The 22,253-nt window shown below is 39.9% G+C and overlaps 1 protein-coding gene across 1 annotated transcript in view; it reads left to right on the top strand.

The window, feature by feature from the left end:
- Positions 1–22,253, top strand: part of LOC126278494 (serine/threonine-protein phosphatase 2A regulatory subunit B'' subunit gamma-like) — a 61,696-nt gene that overhangs the window by 21,873 nt on the left and 17,570 nt on the right. Inside the window, exons 6-8 of the mRNA XM_049978653.1 lie at positions 2,380–2,568; positions 3,099–3,235; positions 3,618–3,831. Coding sequence (XP_049834610.1) covers positions 2,380–2,568; positions 3,099–3,235; positions 3,618–3,831 — 540 coding nt within the window. The remainder of the gene's footprint in view (positions 1–2,379; positions 2,569–3,098; positions 3,236–3,617; positions 3,832–22,253) is intronic.

A 22,253-nucleotide genomic window follows, 5' to 3' on the forward strand; every position in this document is an offset into this window, starting at 1 on the left:
AAATGTCCAGCTCTGCCAGGTGGTGTAACAACTCGGTATCATAAACCGCATGCACAATAACATTGGATTTGCACTTTTCACAGAATAACCTACAAAGTACAAACACTAAAAGTTACCATTGATAGCGCCAATGTTGTCTGCGTCCCACACACATTTACTATAATTAAAAATGTTAATAATATTTAAAAAAAAAAAAAACACTTTCTGCTGTAGCCTGTGACTTTCCTCAGGTTTCAAGCTATCTGCACAACAAATTTCATCAGAATCAGTTAAGCAGTAGAGCCGTGAAAATGTAATAGACAGAACTTCTTTTTGTTTAATAATATTAATATTGGTATGGAAGTACGGATTAAACACATTGAGAATTGTATCAGCAGTATATTGATTGTATTGAATCATATTGTGTTGAACTTATAAACCAATAAAATGAATTTAATGATGTAAATAAAATAGAAAGAAACTTCCACATGGAAAAAATATATTAAAAACAAAGATTCCAAGACTTACCAAGCGGGAAAGTGCCGGTAGACAGGCACAATAAAATAACACACAAACACACACACAAAATTATGAGCTTTCGCAACTGGCGGTTGCTTCGTCAGGAAAGACGACTCTTTCTTGACGAAGCAACCGCCGGTTGCGAAAGCTCGTAATTTTGTGTGTGTGTTTGTGTGTGATTTTATTGTGCCTGTCTACCGGTGCTTTCCCGCTTGGTAAGTCTTGGCATCTTTGTTTTTAATATATTTTTCCCATGTGGAAGTTTCTTTCTATTTCATTTACATCATTAATTTGAACCCAACAATTAGTTTGTTATTGTCTCTGTTGCATTTCGAAATCTTTTCTATCATCTTACTTTCTCTTTTTGTTTGTACAGGTAGTTTCACTTTGTATTCATCTTCCCTTTTTCTGTAATCTACCATACATTTTATCCTGCCTAATTATACTCAATAATACGTAACCTCTTTCCTGACGAAGCAACCGCCGGTTGCAAAAGCTCGTAATTTTGTGTGTATGTTTGTGTGTTATTTTATTGTGCCTGTCTACCAGCACTTTCCCGCTTGGTAAGTCTTGGAATCTTTGTTTTTAATAAAATCATATTGAAATATATTGTCAAGTTAAAAAGTGAAAGAGTAAATAGTTTTTTGCAAAGAATAAATATTTTTGTTTAATGCAAGTAATATTCTCCACATCAGTAAATATCTTGTTCTATATGTAAACGTAGACTTCCGCAGCCATTGTCACAGTCAGTAAAATCCTTGTGGAGCAGTTAGCAATACAGCTTGAGGAAGGCACCTTGCAGCAGTCGCCAAAACGTTGGAAGTTTACAGATGACAGTGAGGTCTCAAACCCAGGAAGAATTTTGTTGACTGTTATCTTGTACGACAAACTTTATAAAGTAACCTGTGTTCTTCCTCAAGGTTCAAGCTATCTCATACCAATTTCATGAGTATCACTTCAACGGTGTAGTCATGAAAATGTAACAAACAGAATTACTTTCGCATTTATAGTATTAGTATGGGTTAATCTTGTATAAACATTGTATTCTAACTGTTACTCATGACTGTGTTCAGATAGCAGTTAAATGAAAAGAAATTAAATTAAATATACATATGGCTTTATCGACCAGGATACTCCAGTCAGGATGTTTGGGAGCTTCTGCTAGTCCTTTTACTCTCCACTGATGCAACTTCTGCGTCAGCGATGATAAAATGGTGCTGAGGACAACACACACATCCAGTCGCTAGGGAAAAAAAATACGACCCGGCCAAGAATCAAAGGTGGGACCCCACAATCAACGGTCAGTAATTTTTCCCACATCCCCATGAGCTGCTCACAGATATAGAAACACATCTTAAAAGTTGTAACAAACACATTAAGATCAGTGGTTGAACTGCAATGGGCTTATGACTGACATTAGTATGGAAGTGTGGATCATTGAATAAGCATTGTATTCATTACTTTGTATGTAGAACATACCAAAAAATAAAAGCCTTGTCACAAACATGGTAAAATTCAAAAGAAAAAGAGTCAATAGCTTTTTCAAAGAGTAATTATTGTTCCATATTTCGTGTTATATTCTTCAAATCAGTAAACATGTTATACTACTCACTTTCTAAAACATCTTGAACCCTAAGGAAGAACATCGGCTATCTCCACGCCAAATATCATCAAAAGTGCTTCAGAGCCTGTGAAAACATAACAGATAGTTACTTCTGTAGTTATCATATTAGAAAGGATTGTAGCAAGTACAAGAATGTGACAAAGGATACAAATGGAGAATTTATTTGCTTTATTATCTCATGTGATACTTCTGGTCCTTCATTTCTGTTTAGTACTATTGCAGACTACACTTACGTGACATTATTATTCGTGTTGCAGGATTTAGAAAATTACATCATGGAACTGATACCTACACTGCCTCAGTTAGATGGATTGGAGAAATCATTCCATAGTTTCTATGTGTGTACAGCAGTTCGCAAGTTTCTCTTTTTCTTGGATCCATTGCGTACTGGCCGTGTACGAATCCAAGACATACTTGCATGTAGCTTCCTTGATGACTTGCTTGAGGTGTGTACTGTTGAATTTGTGCTATGCTGTTTGATTTAGAATGCATGTGTGTATTTATGGTTGTAATGTTCAGTAGGTGGGATAAATAATAATGGGTTCTATAACATAGGCTAAAAATATGTTCAGAACTAGTGCAATTTCAGATTGGTGAAGGCACTGTACTTATATTCAAAATGAGAGAATTTCTATCTCCTTCCAACAGTCCTGATTTGTGTATTGTGTGTCTCCTTAAATGACTTCAGGTAAAAGCTGTGTTAGTTCAACAAGCCACAAACTCTGCTGATGGGCATAAGACTCGCAACTTTCTCCTTACCTGTCTTACCAGATTCAAGTGTCAGCTCTAAACAGTTAATTGTATTGTAGGAAATAATTCTTATATGCTGATTCAAGATCTCAGCAGTATAATGTACACTTTTAAGAGCAGATACACTCCAACAAGGCACTGACATTAAAATACTGCAACTCTGATAAATATTTTGGTGGAGAAGTCTGGTAATTTATATATAACTTGTATACATGGACATTTACAGTTGCGTGATGTGGACCTACCAAAGGACCTGCAAGATAGCAACTGGTTTTCAGCTCCATCAGCTTTACGTGTCTATGGTCAGTATCTGAATCTTGACAAGGACCACAATGGTATGCTCAGTTGCAGTGAGCTTTCGGGGTATGGACAAGTTTTATATTCTATAATAAATGAGCAGTAGTATTATTCTGTTGTACAAACATCTGTGTAATGTTTTTTATGTCAACTTTTATATAAAATGAAACCTTTGAAGCTGTTTTACATTCGATGTGGTGAGTTCCTTTCAATTGTATAATGCCTTCAGTATTCATTATTGTAAGACATAATTGTCTTTAATTGAAGAAAACATTAACACTTCTTCTGTAGGTAATTAATGCCATTGTTGTGGTCATTGTTTTTGAGAGTCTTGCAGCTCCTGTGATGTATGTGTAATGTAGTTGATCTATGTTTGTCATATGTTGATTATGTTTGTCATAGCATTTTCAATGTAATTCCTGAATGAATTAATGAAATAATTTTTTAGGTATGGCACTGGTACTCTATCAAAGGTTTTCACAGAACGAGTATTTCAAGAATGTCTCACGTATGATGGTGAAATGGATTACAAGACATACCTTGACTTTGTGCTGGCCATGGAAAATAGACAGGAACCACAATCCCTGCATTACCTCTTTAGAATTCTTGATGTACATGGCAAAGGCTACTTAGATGTATTCACACTCAACTACTTCTTTCGGGTGAGTCAAAAATAAATCCCTCCCTCTCTCTCTCTCTCTCTCTCTCTCTCTCTCTCTCTCTCTCTCTCTCTCTCTCTCTCTCTCCCCTCTCTCTCTCCCCCTCTCTCCCTCTCTCTCTCCCTCTCCCCCTCTCCCATCCCCCCCCCCCCCCCCCCGGTCCTTCTCTCCCTCCCCACAGCAAAGGTGGATTCGTCCCAAGATTTCAATGAGCTCATGCTGGACTGTAATCCCTGACTCACTCTTCCTAAACTGTAGTACACAAAACACTTTGTGTTGATCCACTGCTGTCTTGTGTCACACTGACTGAGCAATGCATGGAGTGACATGTAGTAGCAATTGTCTAAAACTCTAGGCCATGCCCATTCAATCATTTCGTGTCCAGTGCAGCTCCTGTTTCTTAATTGTTACAGTCACAAACTAGATCATTAATTTTGATTCACCCAGCATATTATAAGGTCAGATACAGTATAAAACTTAAATTATTCTCTAAAGAAGCAACATCCAAATAATAAAAGAGCAAGTCAGGTGAATTCAAAATGTGTTTGTGAGAAACATGGACTGTACAGTTACTTACAATACTGGATCTTTTGAATGGAATGAATAGTCAAATGAATACAGAATATGGATTGAGAGTATCAAAGAATGACACAAGCAATGAGAAGTAATAGAAATGAGTACAGTGAGAAATCTAACATCATCATGGGTGAACATGAAGCACATGAAGTTCAGGGTTCTGCTACCTAGGCAGCAAAATAACCTTTAATGGACATAGCAAGGAGGACATAAAAGCAGAGTAGCATTGGCAAAAAGGGTTTTCCTGGCAAAGAGAAGTCTACTTGTCTTAAACATACACCTTAATGTGAGGAAGAAATTTCTGAGAACATATGTTTGGTAGTGAATCATGGATAGTGGGAAAGCCAGAACAGAAGAGAATTGAAGCATTTGAAAAGAATGTTGAAAATAAGATGAACAGAGAAGGTAAGGAATGAGGAGATTCTCCACAGAATGAGCAAGGAAAGGAATATCTGGAAAACACTAACGTGAAGAAGTAACAGGATGACGGGTCATCTTTTAAGACATCAGAGAATAACTTCCATGGTACTAGAGGGATCTGAGCAGGGTAAAAACTGTAGAGGAAGACAGTGATTGGGGTAAATCCAGCAATTAATTGAGTACATTGGTTGCAAATATTACTCAAAGATAAAAGTGAGGGCACTGGAGAGGACTTTGTGGTGGGGTGTATCAAACCAGTCTGAAGACTGATAACTCAAAAAAAAGTTTGGAGCAGCAACATGATCATTGTAAATAAGTGTTGCAAAATGATTTTTCTATCAGTGACAATTATTTCACTTAGGATCTGTGGAAGGTACATTAGCATATTTGTTTTTCATTGTTAATATTTATTGTGTATTCTTGTTTTTCTAACATGTTAGACATCCTGGAGGATCTTCTCATTATGAATAAGTTAGAACAAAAAGTATATCTGATCTATGGGCATTTTTCTAATGACAATCAGTGGGCTCACACAAGATCATTTACTGCAGTTCAACTGTGAATGTTGATAAACCAGCTGCAAGTCACCACGAGGAAAGTGCAGCCCTGGGGCTTCATCATGGCTTACAATTTTCTTGTTTTAAAACGTGTTACGCTCTTTTGCCATCTTGGAACTTTTCAACATCTAAACTTCACTTTCATAATGAAATGCTCCGTGTGATAGGCTCATCTTACTTTCAGAAGTTTCTGTTTGATGTTCAGTTGGTGTGACCACTACATACTCACCAACTTATAAAAAGTAGTGAGTTGAAACTGAACATTGTCTTCTTCCTCTGTAACACCACCTGTAGTGTGGAATACCTCCACATTTTTTTGTTTGTTTTTACAAAGCCCTCATTCTATCTCAACTGGATTATGGGTGTCTGGCTTATGTTCAGTGTCCCCACTATAATTATGCATGCTGGCATTGTTGCACTGTTGCAGAATCCAACTTGCGACTGGTGTCCCCCCTTCCTTACTTTTCTCCAAGGTGTGTGCCTCACCCAAAGTTTAGCCTGGACATTTCCTTCTGATAGATATAAATAGTAAACCCCTCTGCTAGTTAGTGTTTCTTCTGCTTAAGAAGTGATCTCTATTGACAAAAGTAGCGTATCGGATGGCACTAACTTCGCACTTTCAAGGGCTCACATGCAACATTCCCTACCATACAGGTGCACAATTTTTTCAGCTGAATTATCCAATGAGAGTTCTCCATTACACTTGCACTGAAGTGTGAGAATTTTATAATATGCGTTGCCTGCCTAAACAGTCTTACAGGCCCTAAAACAATGCTATCATTGGAACCGATTGATTTGAACCATACATGACCATTTTTCGCTTGCTCTATTTGCAAGTGGAACAGGAAAGGAAATGACTAGTAGTGGTACAGGATACCTTCCATCATGCATCGTACGGTGGCTTGCAGCGTGTGTATGTAGATGTGGATGAAGATATAGATGGCCATTGTGAACAAGCTGTAAAGCAACATAAGATCTCACAACTGGACACTGGCCTTTCCTTCAAGATTTCCTAAGAGAATCGACTATCTTTTCTTGGCTCCGTGCTAGTCACACACAGCTTACTGATGGCTACATCCTCGGGCAAGAGGACCCATCCTCTTGTCATTGTGGCACCCCCTCCATCAGTGGCCTACATCCTTATCAGACTGCTGCAGGTTTACTTTGAAAAAACTTGAGAGCTCATTACCTCTGCTGTTAGCTGATCAAATGCAAGCAGTGAATTTGGTTCTACATTTTACTGCAGAAAGTGGTTTATTTACTCTCATTTGAAGTTTGACATCATGTTCTCATAACCTCTCTTTACCATTCTGTGATACAAGCACATTGCCAGGTTTCTACAGTGGGCTGCTGGTCAGAAGCAGAAGCTGACAACCCACTGCAAAATAAGTCTTTTGGGACTGTTTTTGGGCAGTGCACCTCCACCACTTCACTGTATCTTATTATTTTTAATGTCACTTTTGCTTTTTTGCTTTCTCGCATCTCATTTCATACCTCGGGGGGAATCTCTAAAGATTGAATTCGCTGACTATGTGCCTTTAAATAGTTAAATGGCCTGACATATGACATCAAGTTTTCATGCTTTTATACTTATAGTCCCCCTCCCCCCCCCCCCCTCCTCCCCTCTCCCTCTCCCCGCTTCCATGTGATGGGAGCATTCTGCCTTTATTAGTGACGGGGGACCACCAGTCAGGGGTCTGCCACAAAACTATCCCCCGGGAGCCTCCACCTGCTTTTGGCTGACATACCTACACCACCTCACTGCATTTCATTACTTTTCTACTGCTGTTAAGCTTTTACTGTCCCTCTTACCGGGTAACATTTTACTGGTGGTTGCAGTGTACAGCCTATAAAGTGGCATGGAATTTCAGTGAAGTTGCTGAAGGAAATTTCTAAGTGTCATCAACAAAGTTCCATATGAGTATCATCTCTCAATTTGCTGTACCTATTTACCCATTTATAAGACTACCTTGAATATAAGATGACCTCCCCCCTTGAAAAAAGAGCTCCTTGAGAAATTATTATGCTCGGCATATTCTGGCTAATTAAAATTATAAACAGTGTTATTGATATAAAATATCTCCATAAAAAGTTAACATTATATCTATTTGAAACTTAGGTCATTTATTATATTTTGGTATTGGAGACCATGGACCTTGCCGTTGGTGGGGAGGCTTGCGTGCCTCAGCGATACAGATGGCCGTACCGTAAGTGCAACCACAATGGAGGGGTATCTGTTGAGAGGCCAGACAAACATGTGGTTCCTGAAGAGGGGCAGCAGCCTTTTCAGTAGTTGCAGGGCCAACAGTCTGGATGATTGACTGATCTGGCCTTGCAACATTAACCAAAACGGCCTTGCTGTGCTGGTACTGCTAACGGCTGAAAGCAAGGGGAAACTACAGCCGTAATTTTTCCTGAGGACATGCAGCTTTACTGTATGATTAAATGATGATGACGTCCTCTTGGGTAAAATATTCCGGAGGTAAAATAGTCCCCCATTCGGATCTCCGTGCAGGGACTACTCAGGAGGATGTCGTTATCAGAAGAAAGAAAACTTGCGTTCAACGGATCGGAGTGTGGAATGTCAGATCCCTTAATCGGGCAGGTAGATTAGAAAATTTAAAAAGGGAAATGGATAGGTTAAAGTTAGATATAGTGGGAATTAGTGAAGTTCGGTGGCAGGAAGAACAAGACTTTTGGTCAGGTGAATACAGTGTTATAAATACAAAATCAAATAGGGGTAATGCAGGAGTAGGTTTAATAATGAATAAAACAATAAGAGTGTGGGTAAGCTACTACAAACAGCATAGTGAACGCATTATTGTGGCCAAGATAGACACAAAGCCTACTACAGTAGTACAAGTTTATATGCCAACTAGCTCTGCAGATGATGAAGACATTGATGAAATGTATGATGAGATAAAAGAAATTATTCAGGTAGTGAAGGGAGACGAAAATTTAATAGTCATGGGTGACTGGAATTCATCAGTAGGAAAAGGGAGAGAAGGAAACATAGTAGGTGATTATGGATTGGGGCTAAGAAATGAAAGAGGAAGCCGTCTGGCAGAATTTTGCACAGAGCATAACTTAATCATAGCTAACACTTGGTTCAAGAATCATAAAAGAAGGTTGTATACATGGAAGAATCCTGGAGATACTAAAAGGTATCAGATACATTATATAATGGTAAGACAGAGATTTAGGAATCAGGTTTTAAATTGTAGGACATTTCCAGGGGCAGATGTGGACTCTGACCACAATCTATTGGTTATGACCTGTAGGTTAAAACTGAAGAAACTGCAAAAAGGTGGGAATTTAAGGACATGGGATCTGAATAAGCTGAAAGAACAAGAGGTTGTACAGAGTTTCAAGGAGAGCGTAAGGGAACAATTGACAGGAATGGGGGAAAGAAATACAGTAGAAGAAGAATGGGTAGCTTTGAGGAATGAAAAAGTGAAGGCAGCAGAGGATCAAGTAGGTAAAAAGACGAGGGCTAGTAGAAATCCTTGGGTAACAGAAGAAATATTGAATTTAATTGATGAAAGGAGAAAATATAAAAATGCAGTAAATGAAGCAGGCAAAAAGGAATACAAATGTCTCAAAAATGAGATCAACAGGAAGTGCAAAATGGCTAAGCAGGGATGGCTAGAGGACAAATGTAAGGATGTAGAGGCTTATCTCACTAGAGGTAAGATAGATACTGCCTACAGGAAAATTAAAAGAGGCCTTTGGAGAGAAGAGAACCACGTGTATGAATATCAAGAGCTCAGATGGCAACCCAGTTCTGAGCAAAGAAGGGAAGGCAGAAAGGTGGAAGGAGTATATAGAAGGTTTATACAAGGGCGATGTACTTGAGGACAATATTATGGAAATGGAAGAGGATGTAGATGAAGACGAAATGGGAGGTAAGATACTGCGTGAAGAGTTTGACAGAGCACTGAAAGACCTGAGTCAAAACAAGGCCCCCGGAGTAGACAACATTCCATTAGAACTACTGACGGCCTTGGGAGAGCCAGTCATGACAAAACTCTACCAGCTGGTGAGTAAGATGTATGAGACAGGTGAAATACCCTCAGACTTCAAGAAGAATATAATAATTCCAATCCCAAAGAAAGCAGGTGCTGACAGATGTGAAAATTGCCAAACTATCAGTTTAATAAGTCACAGCTGCAAAATACTAACGCGAATTCTTTACAGACGAATGGAAAAACTGGTAGATGCGGACCTCGGGGAGGATCAGTTTGGATTCCGTAGAAATGTTGGAACACGTGAGGCAATACTGACCCTACGACTTATCTTAGAAGCTAGATTAAGGAAAGGCAAACCTACATTTCTAGCATTTGTAGACTTAGAGAAAGCTTTTGACAATGTTGACTGGAATACTCTCTTTCCAATTCTAAAGTTGGCAGGGGTAAAATACAGGGAGCGAAAGGCTATTTACAATTTGTACAGAAACCAGATGGCAGTTATTAGAGTCGAGGGGCATGAAAGGGAAGCAGTGGTTGGGAAAGGAGTGAGACAGGGTTGTAGCCTCTCCCCAATGTTATTCAATCTGTATATTGGGCAAGCAGTAAAGGAAACAAAAGAAAAATTTGGAGTAGGTATTAAAATTCATGGAGAAGAAGTAAAAACTTTGAGGTTCGCCGATGACATTGTAATTCTGTCAGAGACGGCAAAGGACTTGGAAGAGCAGTTGAACGGAATGGACAGTGTCTTGAAAAGAGGATATAAGATAAACATCAACAAAAGCAAAACGAGGATAATGGAATGTAGTGAAATTAAATCGGGTGATGCTGAGGGAATTAGATTAGGAAATGAGACACTTAAATTAGTAAAGGAGTTTTGCTATTTGGGGAGCAAAATAACTGATGATGGTCGAAGTAGAGAGGATATAAAATGTAGACTGGCAATGGCAAGGAAAGCGTTTCTGAAGAAGAGAAATTTGTTAACATCGAATATAGATTTATGTATCAGGAAGTCGTTTCTGAAAGTATTTGTTTGGAGTGTAGCCATGTATGGAAGTGAAACATGGACGATAACTAGTTTGGACAAGAAGAGAATAGAAGCTTTCGAAATGTGGTGCTACAGAAGAATGCCCAAGATTAGATGGGTAGATCACGTAACTAATGAGGTGGTACTGAATGGGATTGGGGAGAAGAGAAGTTTGTGGCACAACTTGACCATAAGAAGGGATCGGTTTGTAGGACATGTTTTGAGGCATCAAGGGATCACAAATTGGAGGGCAGCGTGGAGGGTAAAAATCGTAGAGGGAGACCGAGAGATGAGTACACTAAGCAGATTCAGAAGGATGTAGGTTGCAGTAGGTACTGGGAGATGAAGCAGCTTGCACAGGATAGAGTAGCATGGAGAGCTGCATCAAACCAGTCTCAGGACTGAAGACAACAACAACAACATCATTGGAGACACTGGAAGAACGAGATTTAGGAACCAGGTTTTAAATTGTAAGACATTTCCAGGGGTAAATGTGGGCTCTGACCACAATCTATTGCTTATAAACTGTAGATTAAACCAAGAAACTGCAAAAAGGTAGGAATTTAAGGAGATGGCACCTGGATAACTGAAAGAACCAGAGGTTGTAGTTAGTTTCAGAGGGAGCATCAGGGAATGATTAACAGGAACAGGGGAAAGAAATACAGTAGGAGAAGATTGGGTAGCTTTGAGAGATGAAATACTAAAGGCAGCAGAGGGTCAAGCAGAAAATGAGGCCTAGTAGAAATCCTTGGGTAACAGCAGGGATATTGAATTTAATTGATGAAAGAAGAAAATATAAAAATGCAGTAAATTAAGCAGGCAAAAAGAAATGCAAGCATCTCAAAAATGAGATTGACAGGAAGTGCAAAATGGTTAAGCAGGGATAGCTAGAGGAAAAAATGTAAGGATATAGAGGCATATATCACTAGGGGTAAGATTGATACTGCCTACAAGAAAATTAGAGAGTCCTTTGGAGAGAAGAGAACCTTTTGTATGAATATCAATAGCTCAAATGGAAAACCAGTTCTAAGCAAAGAAGGGAAATCAGAAAGGTGGAAGGAGTATATAGAGGGTCAATACAAGGGCAATGTACAGTCTTAGACATAAAAACTGACCACTAGCCGGCGGCCACAGAGACTAAGTCTGAGTCGTTCACTTAAGGTGGCCAATAAAACTGACCGCCCCTGACAACTCTAAGTACCGGTTATCTGCACAATCTGGCAACACTGTAAGATGCGGAAGTGTTAGGAGGAAGTATTGTCTACTTCCGAGATATTGTCGGGGTGTGTGAGCCCGTGGTCTAGTGGTAATCGACGTGCATTCTAAGCTCATAGTCGCCTGTTCGCATCCCTTTTAAACCACATTTCCGACTGAAGTTATGAGTCTGATTAAGCATTGAAGATAATTCGTTTAACATTCTACCCACCAGCAATAACAAATATTCCAGAAACAATTCCACACGACAGCTCATGGCTGCATCACGATCATAACAGCTTACGCTCGAGCGTTTCCTCGCGCTGCAGCTGCCAGACGCCACCCGCCGCCTGAAATCTGGCGCCGCCCAGGTGCATGCGTCGCGACACTGTCAGTGTATGTTTCAACTGTCATTTTCGAATTTGAAGTTCTAGTTACCATCTTGCAGTTAATAAGCATTGGATTTTGCAAAATTGAAAATCATGAACTACAGTTAAGCATTGTAAAATTGAGTCGCAAGTGGAAAAAAGGTGTAACATCTGCAACACAATCTTTACTTTTGGTATAACAGAGGGGTGAATGCAGAGGAGGCAGCTAGAAAGATTTGAACGGTGTGTGGAGCGAGTGTTTTTGGGAAAAATAAACCAGGAAAAGATATTCTTGTTTCAACAAAGATTGTTCTGGCATGAATGATTTTCCACATTAAGGAAGTCTCGACTACTGATATGTGATAGATTACCATTTTACCATCATGTGACATTTGCATTCAACAAGCAAACTTCAGAAGTCTGGTGTAGGAGTACTGACTGCATGCTCTAATTTGAAACAACAAAAATCAACGGAGTGACTGTTATTGAACGTCATCAGGTCACTCATTGAGCATTCCTATGCAGTACTGTTACTGGTCACGTGTTGTGAAGCCTTTATCGTTAACTCCCTAAGAAGAAATGAAAGGCTGAGCCCCACCAAAAGACGTAAACTCAAGCAAAGAGTAGTGTGAACATAATATTTTACATCTGATAGCTCCAAAAGTGTGTTTCGGGCTACGAATTCTGCCAAAAGGGGTGTTTGCAACACAGCTGGAATTTGTTGCCAACAACTGAGACACTGTTTGGTCGCAGTGTAAGAAAATCCAGCAACAAAACTACATCACCTGTGCTACTGCATGATAATGCACTCTGTTGAATTGAGAAACAAAACTATCCAGGAGATGGATAGGGAAGTCGTCTCTCAGGCACTTGTATTGATAGGGAAGTCCTCTCTCGAGCTCTTGTCCCTCTTGTCATATATTCGTAAAATTTTACTTTCCCCGCCCTTGATCGATCGACCGTCAAGGCAATTCATTTCTAGACGAAAATACTCTTAAAACCACACTGGTTTACTGACATCATTAGCACCAGTAGGTTTTCTACTGGCGTAGAATTTGTAAACAACTTTAGCATTGTCATATAGTTTTAGATATCGTGAAAGAAATTTCTGCTGCTGATTAATTTCTCTTTGATGATTCCTGTTGCGTTTAGTAAACTAATGGAAAATGCAATTAAAATATTCACTGTACTAATACAAATTAAATTCAGCTTACTACAGAAACATCACGACGGCAGTCTGTCTTAATAAAGCATTAAGTGTCTGTAAGACGATTGAGCCTATTTAAACGCGAATTGACTTCGGATAGATCTGTATTTACTTCATTTCTCGTATCATTCGCAAGTATTACGAAAATGTGGCATTTCATAGATAAAATTACGTATTCACAACAACAACAAATACGTTGGCAGAAAACAAAAGTAGCATTATGTATTTGGCAATACCATAAGGTTTTCACTCTGACACTAAGGGTTACTGAAAGTAGCAAGACAAATTTTGCTCGAGCATTGTTTTATGATTCCCTAATTGAGTTTGTATCTGCCTGCTACAAAAGAATTAAAAATCTGGCTTTCAGCGGGTCCCGAAAGGCGAACGAAAGTAGCTTTCACCTGGTAGCCAAGCATGTTACCTGGGAACTGGCTTTTTCCTAAAGTGGGAAGGCATCCTTTTGTGGTTGAATTGTTGGCAAATGTCAGTCAGACGTGTGTCATTGGTCTAAGCGTTTCAGTGTGTTGAATTTGTACTAATGATTTTTCTACATGTTTCCTCTGTCCCAAATAGAGAGTTGAAGTCTTCCATTAGTATTTTCTCGTCATCTTGGTCAATTTTGCTCATAGTTTTTTCGAGTGTGTTCCAGAATTTTTCAACATTTTCAGTGTTTTTCTTATATTTGATGTTGGTGGGGTCATGTGCATTGATGAGTGTATATTTTTTACTGAGGCTCTGAATGAGCATAGTCATAAGTCAATTGTTGATGGGCCGGCCACAGTCGCCGAGCAGTTCTAGGCGCTTCAGTCCGGGACCATGCGACTGTTACGGTCGCAGGTTCGAATCCTGCCTCGGGCATGGATGTGTGTGATGTCCTTAGGTTAGTTAGATTTAAGTAGTTCTAAATTCTAGGAGACTGATGACCTCCGCTGTTAAGTCCCATAGTGCTCAGAGCCATTTGAACCTTTTGATTGTTGATGGGTGTGATTTCTTTGATAGAGTTGACGATAGATCTGTGTTCGAGAACTGCAATGCCAAAGATTGGTACGCCTTTTGCTACCTTTTATTGTATTTTGCTCTTGAAGATGCAATGGTTTTCGTAATGCAAGGTTTCATAGTCCATTAGTCGTGGTTCTTGAAGAGCAAGGATGAGAACTTTTTGTTGGTCGATTTCCTTTGTGAGAGTATTTAGTTTTCAAGCTTGGCTCAATATATCGATGTTTAGTTTTCAAATGCATGTTTCCTGCTTGTAGGGAAATTTACCAGAGATCTTCGGTATTCTCTGCCGTGCTAACCTGGACTCTTCAGAATCCGAAAACCCAACTGCCGCCTGTCGACAGCCGGGTTGTGTACCACCTGGGGCAAAGTTGACTTTGCTTGCAGTGTTCATGTTTGCTTGTGTTTCATTGGCTTGGCTTGGATGATAACAGGACCAGAGGGTGCTGAAGCCTTTGGAAGCAAATATTTTCAGCCAAGCTCATTGAGCTAACAGATGGTGACCAGAGTAGCAGTGATTTTCACACTGATGTGTCTGGATTTTGGGTTCAACAGATTGAGAAGCCGTTCAGGATTGTGTTAGTATTTGGTTCACCCCAATTATTTGATTTCCTCGGTACCACCCATATGGGGGAGTGTTTCCCCCATTCGCCACACGGGATTATTATTATTATTCTCATTATGTCATCAGCAAATATGATATGGTGTATCTTCCCACCACTGAAATAGATTTATATTGTTCGATTCAGTATTTCCATCACATAAATATGGGTTATAATTACGTTAAATTGCTGCTAGTAGACATATTTCTCACTTTTTCTTAGACAGTTGCTGCCTGTTACTGCATCAGAGGAATCTGATTTCTGTAATTTCATTTCGATACCAGATCGTACTTATCGGATTCTACCAGTCTGTCTTAGTGTGGATATCCGGCTACAACTCTCATCATATGATGGACTGGGTAAACCACATTATTAATCGGACTGTTGAATCTAGATCTCGTATCTATGACAAGGCCTGAATTCTTAAACACTGTGGAAAATAATAATGCAATGTGCTTATTAGAAATACGTTATTTAAATATAAATAAATGAACTAGCAAGATAACAGTGCATTTACAGGGGCAGAGCCCCATCCATCATAGCGGAGCAGTGCAAGATTGGTTTCAGGGCCAAGAGAGGATTAAGCTGTTGCCTTTTGTTCCATGATCACCGAACATCAACCAGATAGAGAATATGTGGGCAGAGGTAGCAAGGTTATTGCCATGTGGACCTACAAATGCAAGCGACCTTTGGACGAACGTAGAAAACGTATGGTGGGAAGTAAACCATCACGCTACACTGTCGACGACTTAATGAAACCAATTCCCCTACGCCTTTGAGAAATCTTACGTAATGATCGTGGGTGGGTTGGTTACTAAAAGTATACTCGTCCACAAAACCCTTGTGGACAATTATCTGATAATCAGTCAAGCTTTGCTTTGTCGCAGCTCTTTAGCGTACATGTCCATTTACTTTCAGTCTCCTCCTTACAATTCTTGCAATGCAAGGTAATTGAAAAATCTCATCCACTCGACGCCAATTGAGGAATTGACTGGTGCATGTGTTGTTCAACACAAATAGGACTGTAAAGGACTGTAAAGTATTTTAATGCAATGGGATGTTACAAACTGAATCTTTACCCAACTCCACCGAGCGAGGTGGCGCAGTGGTTAGCACACTGGACTCGCATTCGGGAGGACGACGGTTCAGTCCCATCTCCGGCCATCCTGATTTAGGTTTTCCGTGATTTTCCTAAATCGTTTCAGGCAAATGCCGGGATGGTTCCTTTGAAAGGGCACGGCCGATTTCCTTCCCTATCCTGAGCTTGCACTCCGTCTCTAATGACCTCGTTGTCGACGGGACGTTAAACACTAACCACCACCATTTACCCAACCCACGTCCTGCATATTACGTCAAGTAAGATGTATTAAATCCATAGTATCGTTAACAGCGACACTTGCTGTCGAGGCTCGCGAGAAGTGCAGTGATTAGCAGTGCCCAATGCCGCCGTGATTTGTTTATGTTAGCTGAGTGTGGACACTGCAGCAGATGCTTCGCCATAAACAGAAAGAAATCACCTTGGCTCTGACTGCAGTGAGCAGATATCACTGCTTGCGTGTTCTTATAGTAACCAACGTGAGACTCTACTTACAGGTACCATGGAGCAATTGCAATGGGTATCACGTCATTAGTCATCAGAATATTAACCAGTGATGAAATGTCCACTCTATTTGAATCCCAAAAAAATAGGAACCTTCTCACAAAGGAATGTGGGATGATATCAAAATTTATCCAACATACAAAAATTAACTGCAGGGCTTTCATGTATGCAGTAGTAGCACACAAGGAAATATTATGTCTTGGAAGTGTATATTTAGTTTCCTCTTTTCATATTAGCGCCCTTGTTTCAGTATGAAGTGAGATAATAAACATGAAAAACTTAAGGTCCTGAGAAGCATATAAGTCTTTTCCTCTTCTCATATCATAACTTTTGTTTTAGTGTGAAGTAAAAAAAATAAACAGTTTAGGGATCTGAAACATAATATGACACCATATTCTTATCGTAGGCGCTATCAGAAACACAAAAAGCAGGGAGCTGTCCATTCTTTTGTCCAACAGTCTGTTTCCTTTCATGCATTACTCCTGCTAGGAAATTCTTATTTAAGGACTTGTGGGCTTCAAGTTCTTCAGCAGAACAAGCCTTATGTTGTTGTGCTAATTGGAAAAAAATGCAACAAAGACGAGTTCCCCTAGAGCAGTGAGAATATTTGCACATGTCTGTATTCAGCAATAACTGCCAGCTACCATAGCACTTCACAGAATCCTTGCTGCAGGCAACACAACTGTGCATTCACTTCAGACTTCAGTCGGTAAGACGTCAGGAGATGGATAGGAACGTCAAATTAATGTCGCTTTCCGGGTCGTATTCAATCCAGAATGAGGTGTTATTAAGGTAGTTGAGCGTTCTAGCAATTACACTTTTATAATTCGCATATGAGTATTCCGATAGCCAAAAGAGCCCGTTAGTGTGAAACAATCGGGAACTGCATTAATATCAAACTGCAAGAACTTGAGACAATACGTGGACTCTTCTCTTCACTGGGTGCCCTATTACTGTTATTTAGGATTCTCTCCGTCCTAGGCATAATGCAAATGGAACTTCAGAGCCGCTTTCCGCTATTCTTGACAAACATCAGCAACTTGTAATTACTGCAAGTTACAACTGCGTGATGGTTCAGGTTGTCAGTAGTTGTAGTGGTGATGTGCTGTCAAACTGCTTACTCTAACGTTGATGGTGGCGCACATAATTTAGGGCTGACTACCTACTTAAGTAAAGATAGTGATGTGGCGGCGTCACATGTCTTTATTTGGCCTCAGCTTGAGTAATCCGATTTAACGAACATAGTACTCCATTCGCAGGCTGCTAATGATACAGTATGACTACAGAGATCATCGTGCGGGTATTACATTAATTCTGCAATGAATTGCTTAACAAATATTACCCTCAGCTATGCAGCTGGAATGACTCATTGCACAGGTAATCTATGTTGCACTCGGTTAAGTGATCAGTTCGCTGCAATCCTGCTTCTTCTGTTTCGTAAATACTTGTATACTTCAAAAATGGTTCAAATTGCTCTGAGTACTATGGGACTTAACTTCTGAGGTCATCAGTCCCCTAGAACGTATAACTACTTAAACCTAACTAACCTAAGGACATCAGACACATCCGTGCCCCAGACAGGTTTCGAACCTGCAACCGTGGTCACGCGATTCCGGACTGTAGCGCCTAGAACCGCTCGGCCACCCCAGCCGGCATACTTGTATACTGACCATTCGTTATTTGACTAAATATGAACTACAATCTGATTCGCATATACAGGGTGTTACAAAAAGGTACTGCCAAATTTTCAGTAAACATTCCTCACACACAAGTAAACAAAAGATGTAATTCCGACATGTGTCCAGAAACGCTTAATTTCCGTGTTAGAGCTCATTTTAGTTTCGTCTGTATGTACTGTACTACCTCGATTCACCGCCAGTTGGCCCAATTGAAGGAAGGTAATGTTGACTTTGGTGCTTGTGTTGACATGTGACTCATTGCTCTACAGTACTAGCATCAAGCACATCAGTACGTAATATCAACAGGTTAGTGTTCATCACGAACGTGATTTTGCAGTCAATGCAATGTTTACAAATGCGGATTTGGCAGATGCCCATTTGATGTATGGATTAGCATGGGGCAATAGCAATGGCGCGGTACGTTTGTATCGAGACAGATTTCCAGAATGAAGGTGTCCCGACAGGAAGACGTTCGAAGCAATTGGTTGGCGTCTTAGGGAGCACGGAGCATTCCAGCCTATGACTTGCGACTGGGGAAGACCTAGAACGACGAGGACACCTGCAGTGGACGAGGCAGTTCTTCGTGCAGTTGACAATAACCCTAATGTCAGCCTGAGAGAAGTTGCTGCTGTACAAGGTAACGTTGACCACGTCACTGCATGGAGAGTGCTACGGGAGAATCAGTTGTTTCCGTACCATGTAGAGCGTGTGCAGGCACTATCAGCAGCTGATTGGCCTCCACAAGTACACTTCTGCAAATGGTACATCCAACAATGTGTCAATCCTCATTTCAGTGCAAATGTTCTCTTTACGGATGAGGCTTCATTCCAACATGATCAAATTGTAAATTTTCACAATCAACATTTGTGGGCTGACGAGAATCTGCACACAATTATGCAATCACGTGATGTCTTGATTGAGTCCCATGTTCTTCCACCTATGCTCAATTGAGCGCGTTATCATGATTTCATACGGCATACTCTACCTGTGCTGCTAGAACATGTGCCTTTACAAGTACGACACAACTTATGGTTCATGCATGATGGAGATCCTGCACATTTCAGTCGAAGTGTTCGTACGCTTCTCAACAACAGATTCGGTGACCGATGGATTGGTAGAGGCGGACCAATTCCATGGCCTCCACGCTCTCCTGACCTCAACCCTCTTGACTTTCATTTATGGGGGCATTTAAAAGTTCTTGTCTACGCAACCCCGGTACCAAATGTAGAGACTCTTCGTGCTCGTATTGTGGACGGCTGTGATACAATACGCCATTCTCCAGGGCTGCATCAGGGATTCTATGCAACGGAAGGTGGATGCATGTATCCTCGCTAACGGAGGACATTTTGAACATTTCCTGTAACAAAGTGTTTGAATTCGCACTGGTACGTTCTGCTGCTGTGTGTTTCCATTCCATGATTAATGTGATTTGAAGAGAAGTAATAAAATGAGCTCTAACATGGAAAGTAAGCGTTTCCAGACACATATCCACATAACATATTTTCTTTCTTTGGGTGTGACAAATGTTTCCCGAAAGTTTGGCCGTACCTTTCTGTAACATCCTGTATATGACATGGCTTAGCGCTGGCACAAAGCAATGACTAAGGGTTGGATGCCGTTGAAGTCCTGTTACATTGATGGCAAGTCAAATGTTCGCAAATCACCTCTATTGCCTCAAAAAAAAAAACCTAGACCTCATGCTTACTTGAATGATGTGCTGATCACTGCACTATTATTATTATTATTATTATTATTATTATTATTTTTAAGTTTGAGAAGACTTTCAGCACCAGGTAGGCGGGGGCAAAGAGGCAGGGGCTGAAGATCCGAGGCCTGGCCACAATGCTTCCCCTTCCCCCTACCTGTCACTGAGCAGCTGCATTATTCCCATGTATTACATGTTTGCACCCATATATTCCTTTAAATTGTAGAACAAAATTGAAGTAGTAATTAAGGTAAAATAAATTACAGATTGCCACCTCCAATGGCATGCGTTCCTTGTAGAACGTAACTTATAACAGTGAAAAGAGTGACGGAAAATACATAACAAACATTCATTCAGAAATGTATTCACAATTTAAGTTGTTATGCACTGTATGCATATGAGGTCTGTAAGGAAGCCATATATGTTTTAACAAATGAACGAAATTACAGAGCCGGAGGGGTTTTGACAAATTAGAACAGTTCTGATTATAGAAACAATGTGAAAGAATATTCCAGGAATAAAAAAAGTGATAGAATAGTATTTTTCTTCTAATCAATAAAACTGCCCACCTCTTTGTAGCCCGCATAAAGCAATAGATAAAAAATTTTAAAACATTCCTTATATTTGTTATTCTTCTTCAGCTTAAAATATTCTTCTGCAATATAGAACATGTACTCTTCTAAGTTTTGTTTGTTACAACGTAAAACACAAACTGTCCCAGAAGCCACGAATAACTGTTATTCTTTGCGGACGGGTAATATTTCCAGACGGGTTGTAAAGCTTCAGTATCGGTATATGACTTCCTACGGTTCTGTTGGTAGTGCTAATTTCTTCCTAGTCCAGTTCCAAATTCTGATTCTATTTTCACATAAGAAGGTGTGTGCTACATTTTCTACAAGCCAACAATTGTTGCAGTATGGAGATGGTCTCAATTTGATTTTCCATAATCGTTCTATTGTGGGTATGGTTTCATTTACAACGTCGCACCGTACGGCACTGACTCTAGTTGGTATAATTTTATTGTTGATATTTTTCCAGACGTTCCTCCAGTTTTTTTCAAGTTAATTTACTGGAATTGGTTTGTGAAGACGATGTCTTGTAATATAATCATAAATGGTTCTAGTGTTGGTTTGTGCTGGTGGAAGCCTTATACAGCTCCAATCGCCATAGCACTTTCGGCCGTAATCTATGCTGGCGTGCTACAATAACAGGAGCATTCCTATCCCCAGGATCTAACGAGAGGAACAGAAGTTTCGTGATGCCTGTCTTAGTGACATGTATTATATTAAAAGTACATCTTTTATTCCAAGTCCTCCGTTTTGCCTCTGCAAAGTCGCCGTGTGGTAGGATACTTTGAAGGTATTTTGTTTCCACTTGTACCAAGAAGCTACAGCTAATTTTGGTTGAAATAGCTCTGATCACTATGGGACTTAACTTCGTAGGTCAACTGTCCCCTAGAACTGAGAACTACTTAAACCTAACTAACCTAAGGACATCACACACATCCATGCCCGAGGCAGAATTCGAACCTGCGACCGTAGCAGTCGCACGGTCCCGGACTGAAGCGCCTAGAACTGCTCGGCGACTGTGGCCGGCCCATCAACAATTGACTTATGACTATGCTCATTCAGAGCCTCAGTAAAAAATATACACTCATCAATGCACATGACCCCACCAACATCAAATATAAGAAAAACACTGAAAATGTTGAAAAATTCTGGAACACACTCGAAAAAACTATGAGCAAAATTGACCAAGATGACGAGAAAATACTAATGGAAGACTTCAACTCTCTATTTGGGACAGAGAAAACATGTAGAAAAATCATTAGTACAAATTCAACACACTGAAACGCTTAGACCAACGACACTCGTCTGACTGACATTTGCCAACAATTCAACCACAAAAGGATGTCTTCCCACTTTAGGAAAAAGCCAGTTCCCAGGTAACATGCTTGGCTACCAGGTGAAAGCTACTTTCGTTCGCCTTTCGAGACTCGCTGAAAGCCAGATCTTTAATTCTTTTGTAGCAGGCAGATACAAACTCAATAAGGGAATCATAAAACAACGCTCGAGCAAAATTCGTCTTGCTACTTTCAGTAACCCTTAGTGTCAGAGTGAAAACCTTATGGTATTGCCAAATTCATAATGCCACTTTTGTTTTCTGCCAACATATTTGTTGTTATTGTTGTTGTTGTGAATACATAATTTTATCTATGAAATGCCACATTTTCATAATACTTGCGAATGATACGAGAAATGAAATAAATACAGATCTTTCCGAAGTCAATTCGCGTTTAAATAGGCTCAATCGTCTTACAGACACTTAATGCTTTATTAAGATAGACTGCCGTCGTGATGTTTCTGTAGTTAGCTGAATTAAATTTGTATTAGTACAGTGAATATTTTAATTGCATTTTCCATTAGTTTACTAAACGCAACAGGAATCATCAAAGAGAAATTAATCAGCAGCAGAATTTTCTTTCACGATATCTAAAACTATATGACAATGCTAAAGTTGTTTACAAAT

The sequence above is a fragment of the Schistocerca gregaria genome, chromosome 6 (assembly GCF_023897955.1).
Source record: "Schistocerca gregaria isolate iqSchGreg1 chromosome 6, iqSchGreg1.2, whole genome shotgun sequence".
NCBI classification, from domain to species: Eukaryota; Metazoa; Arthropoda; class Insecta; order Orthoptera; family Acrididae; genus Schistocerca; species Schistocerca gregaria.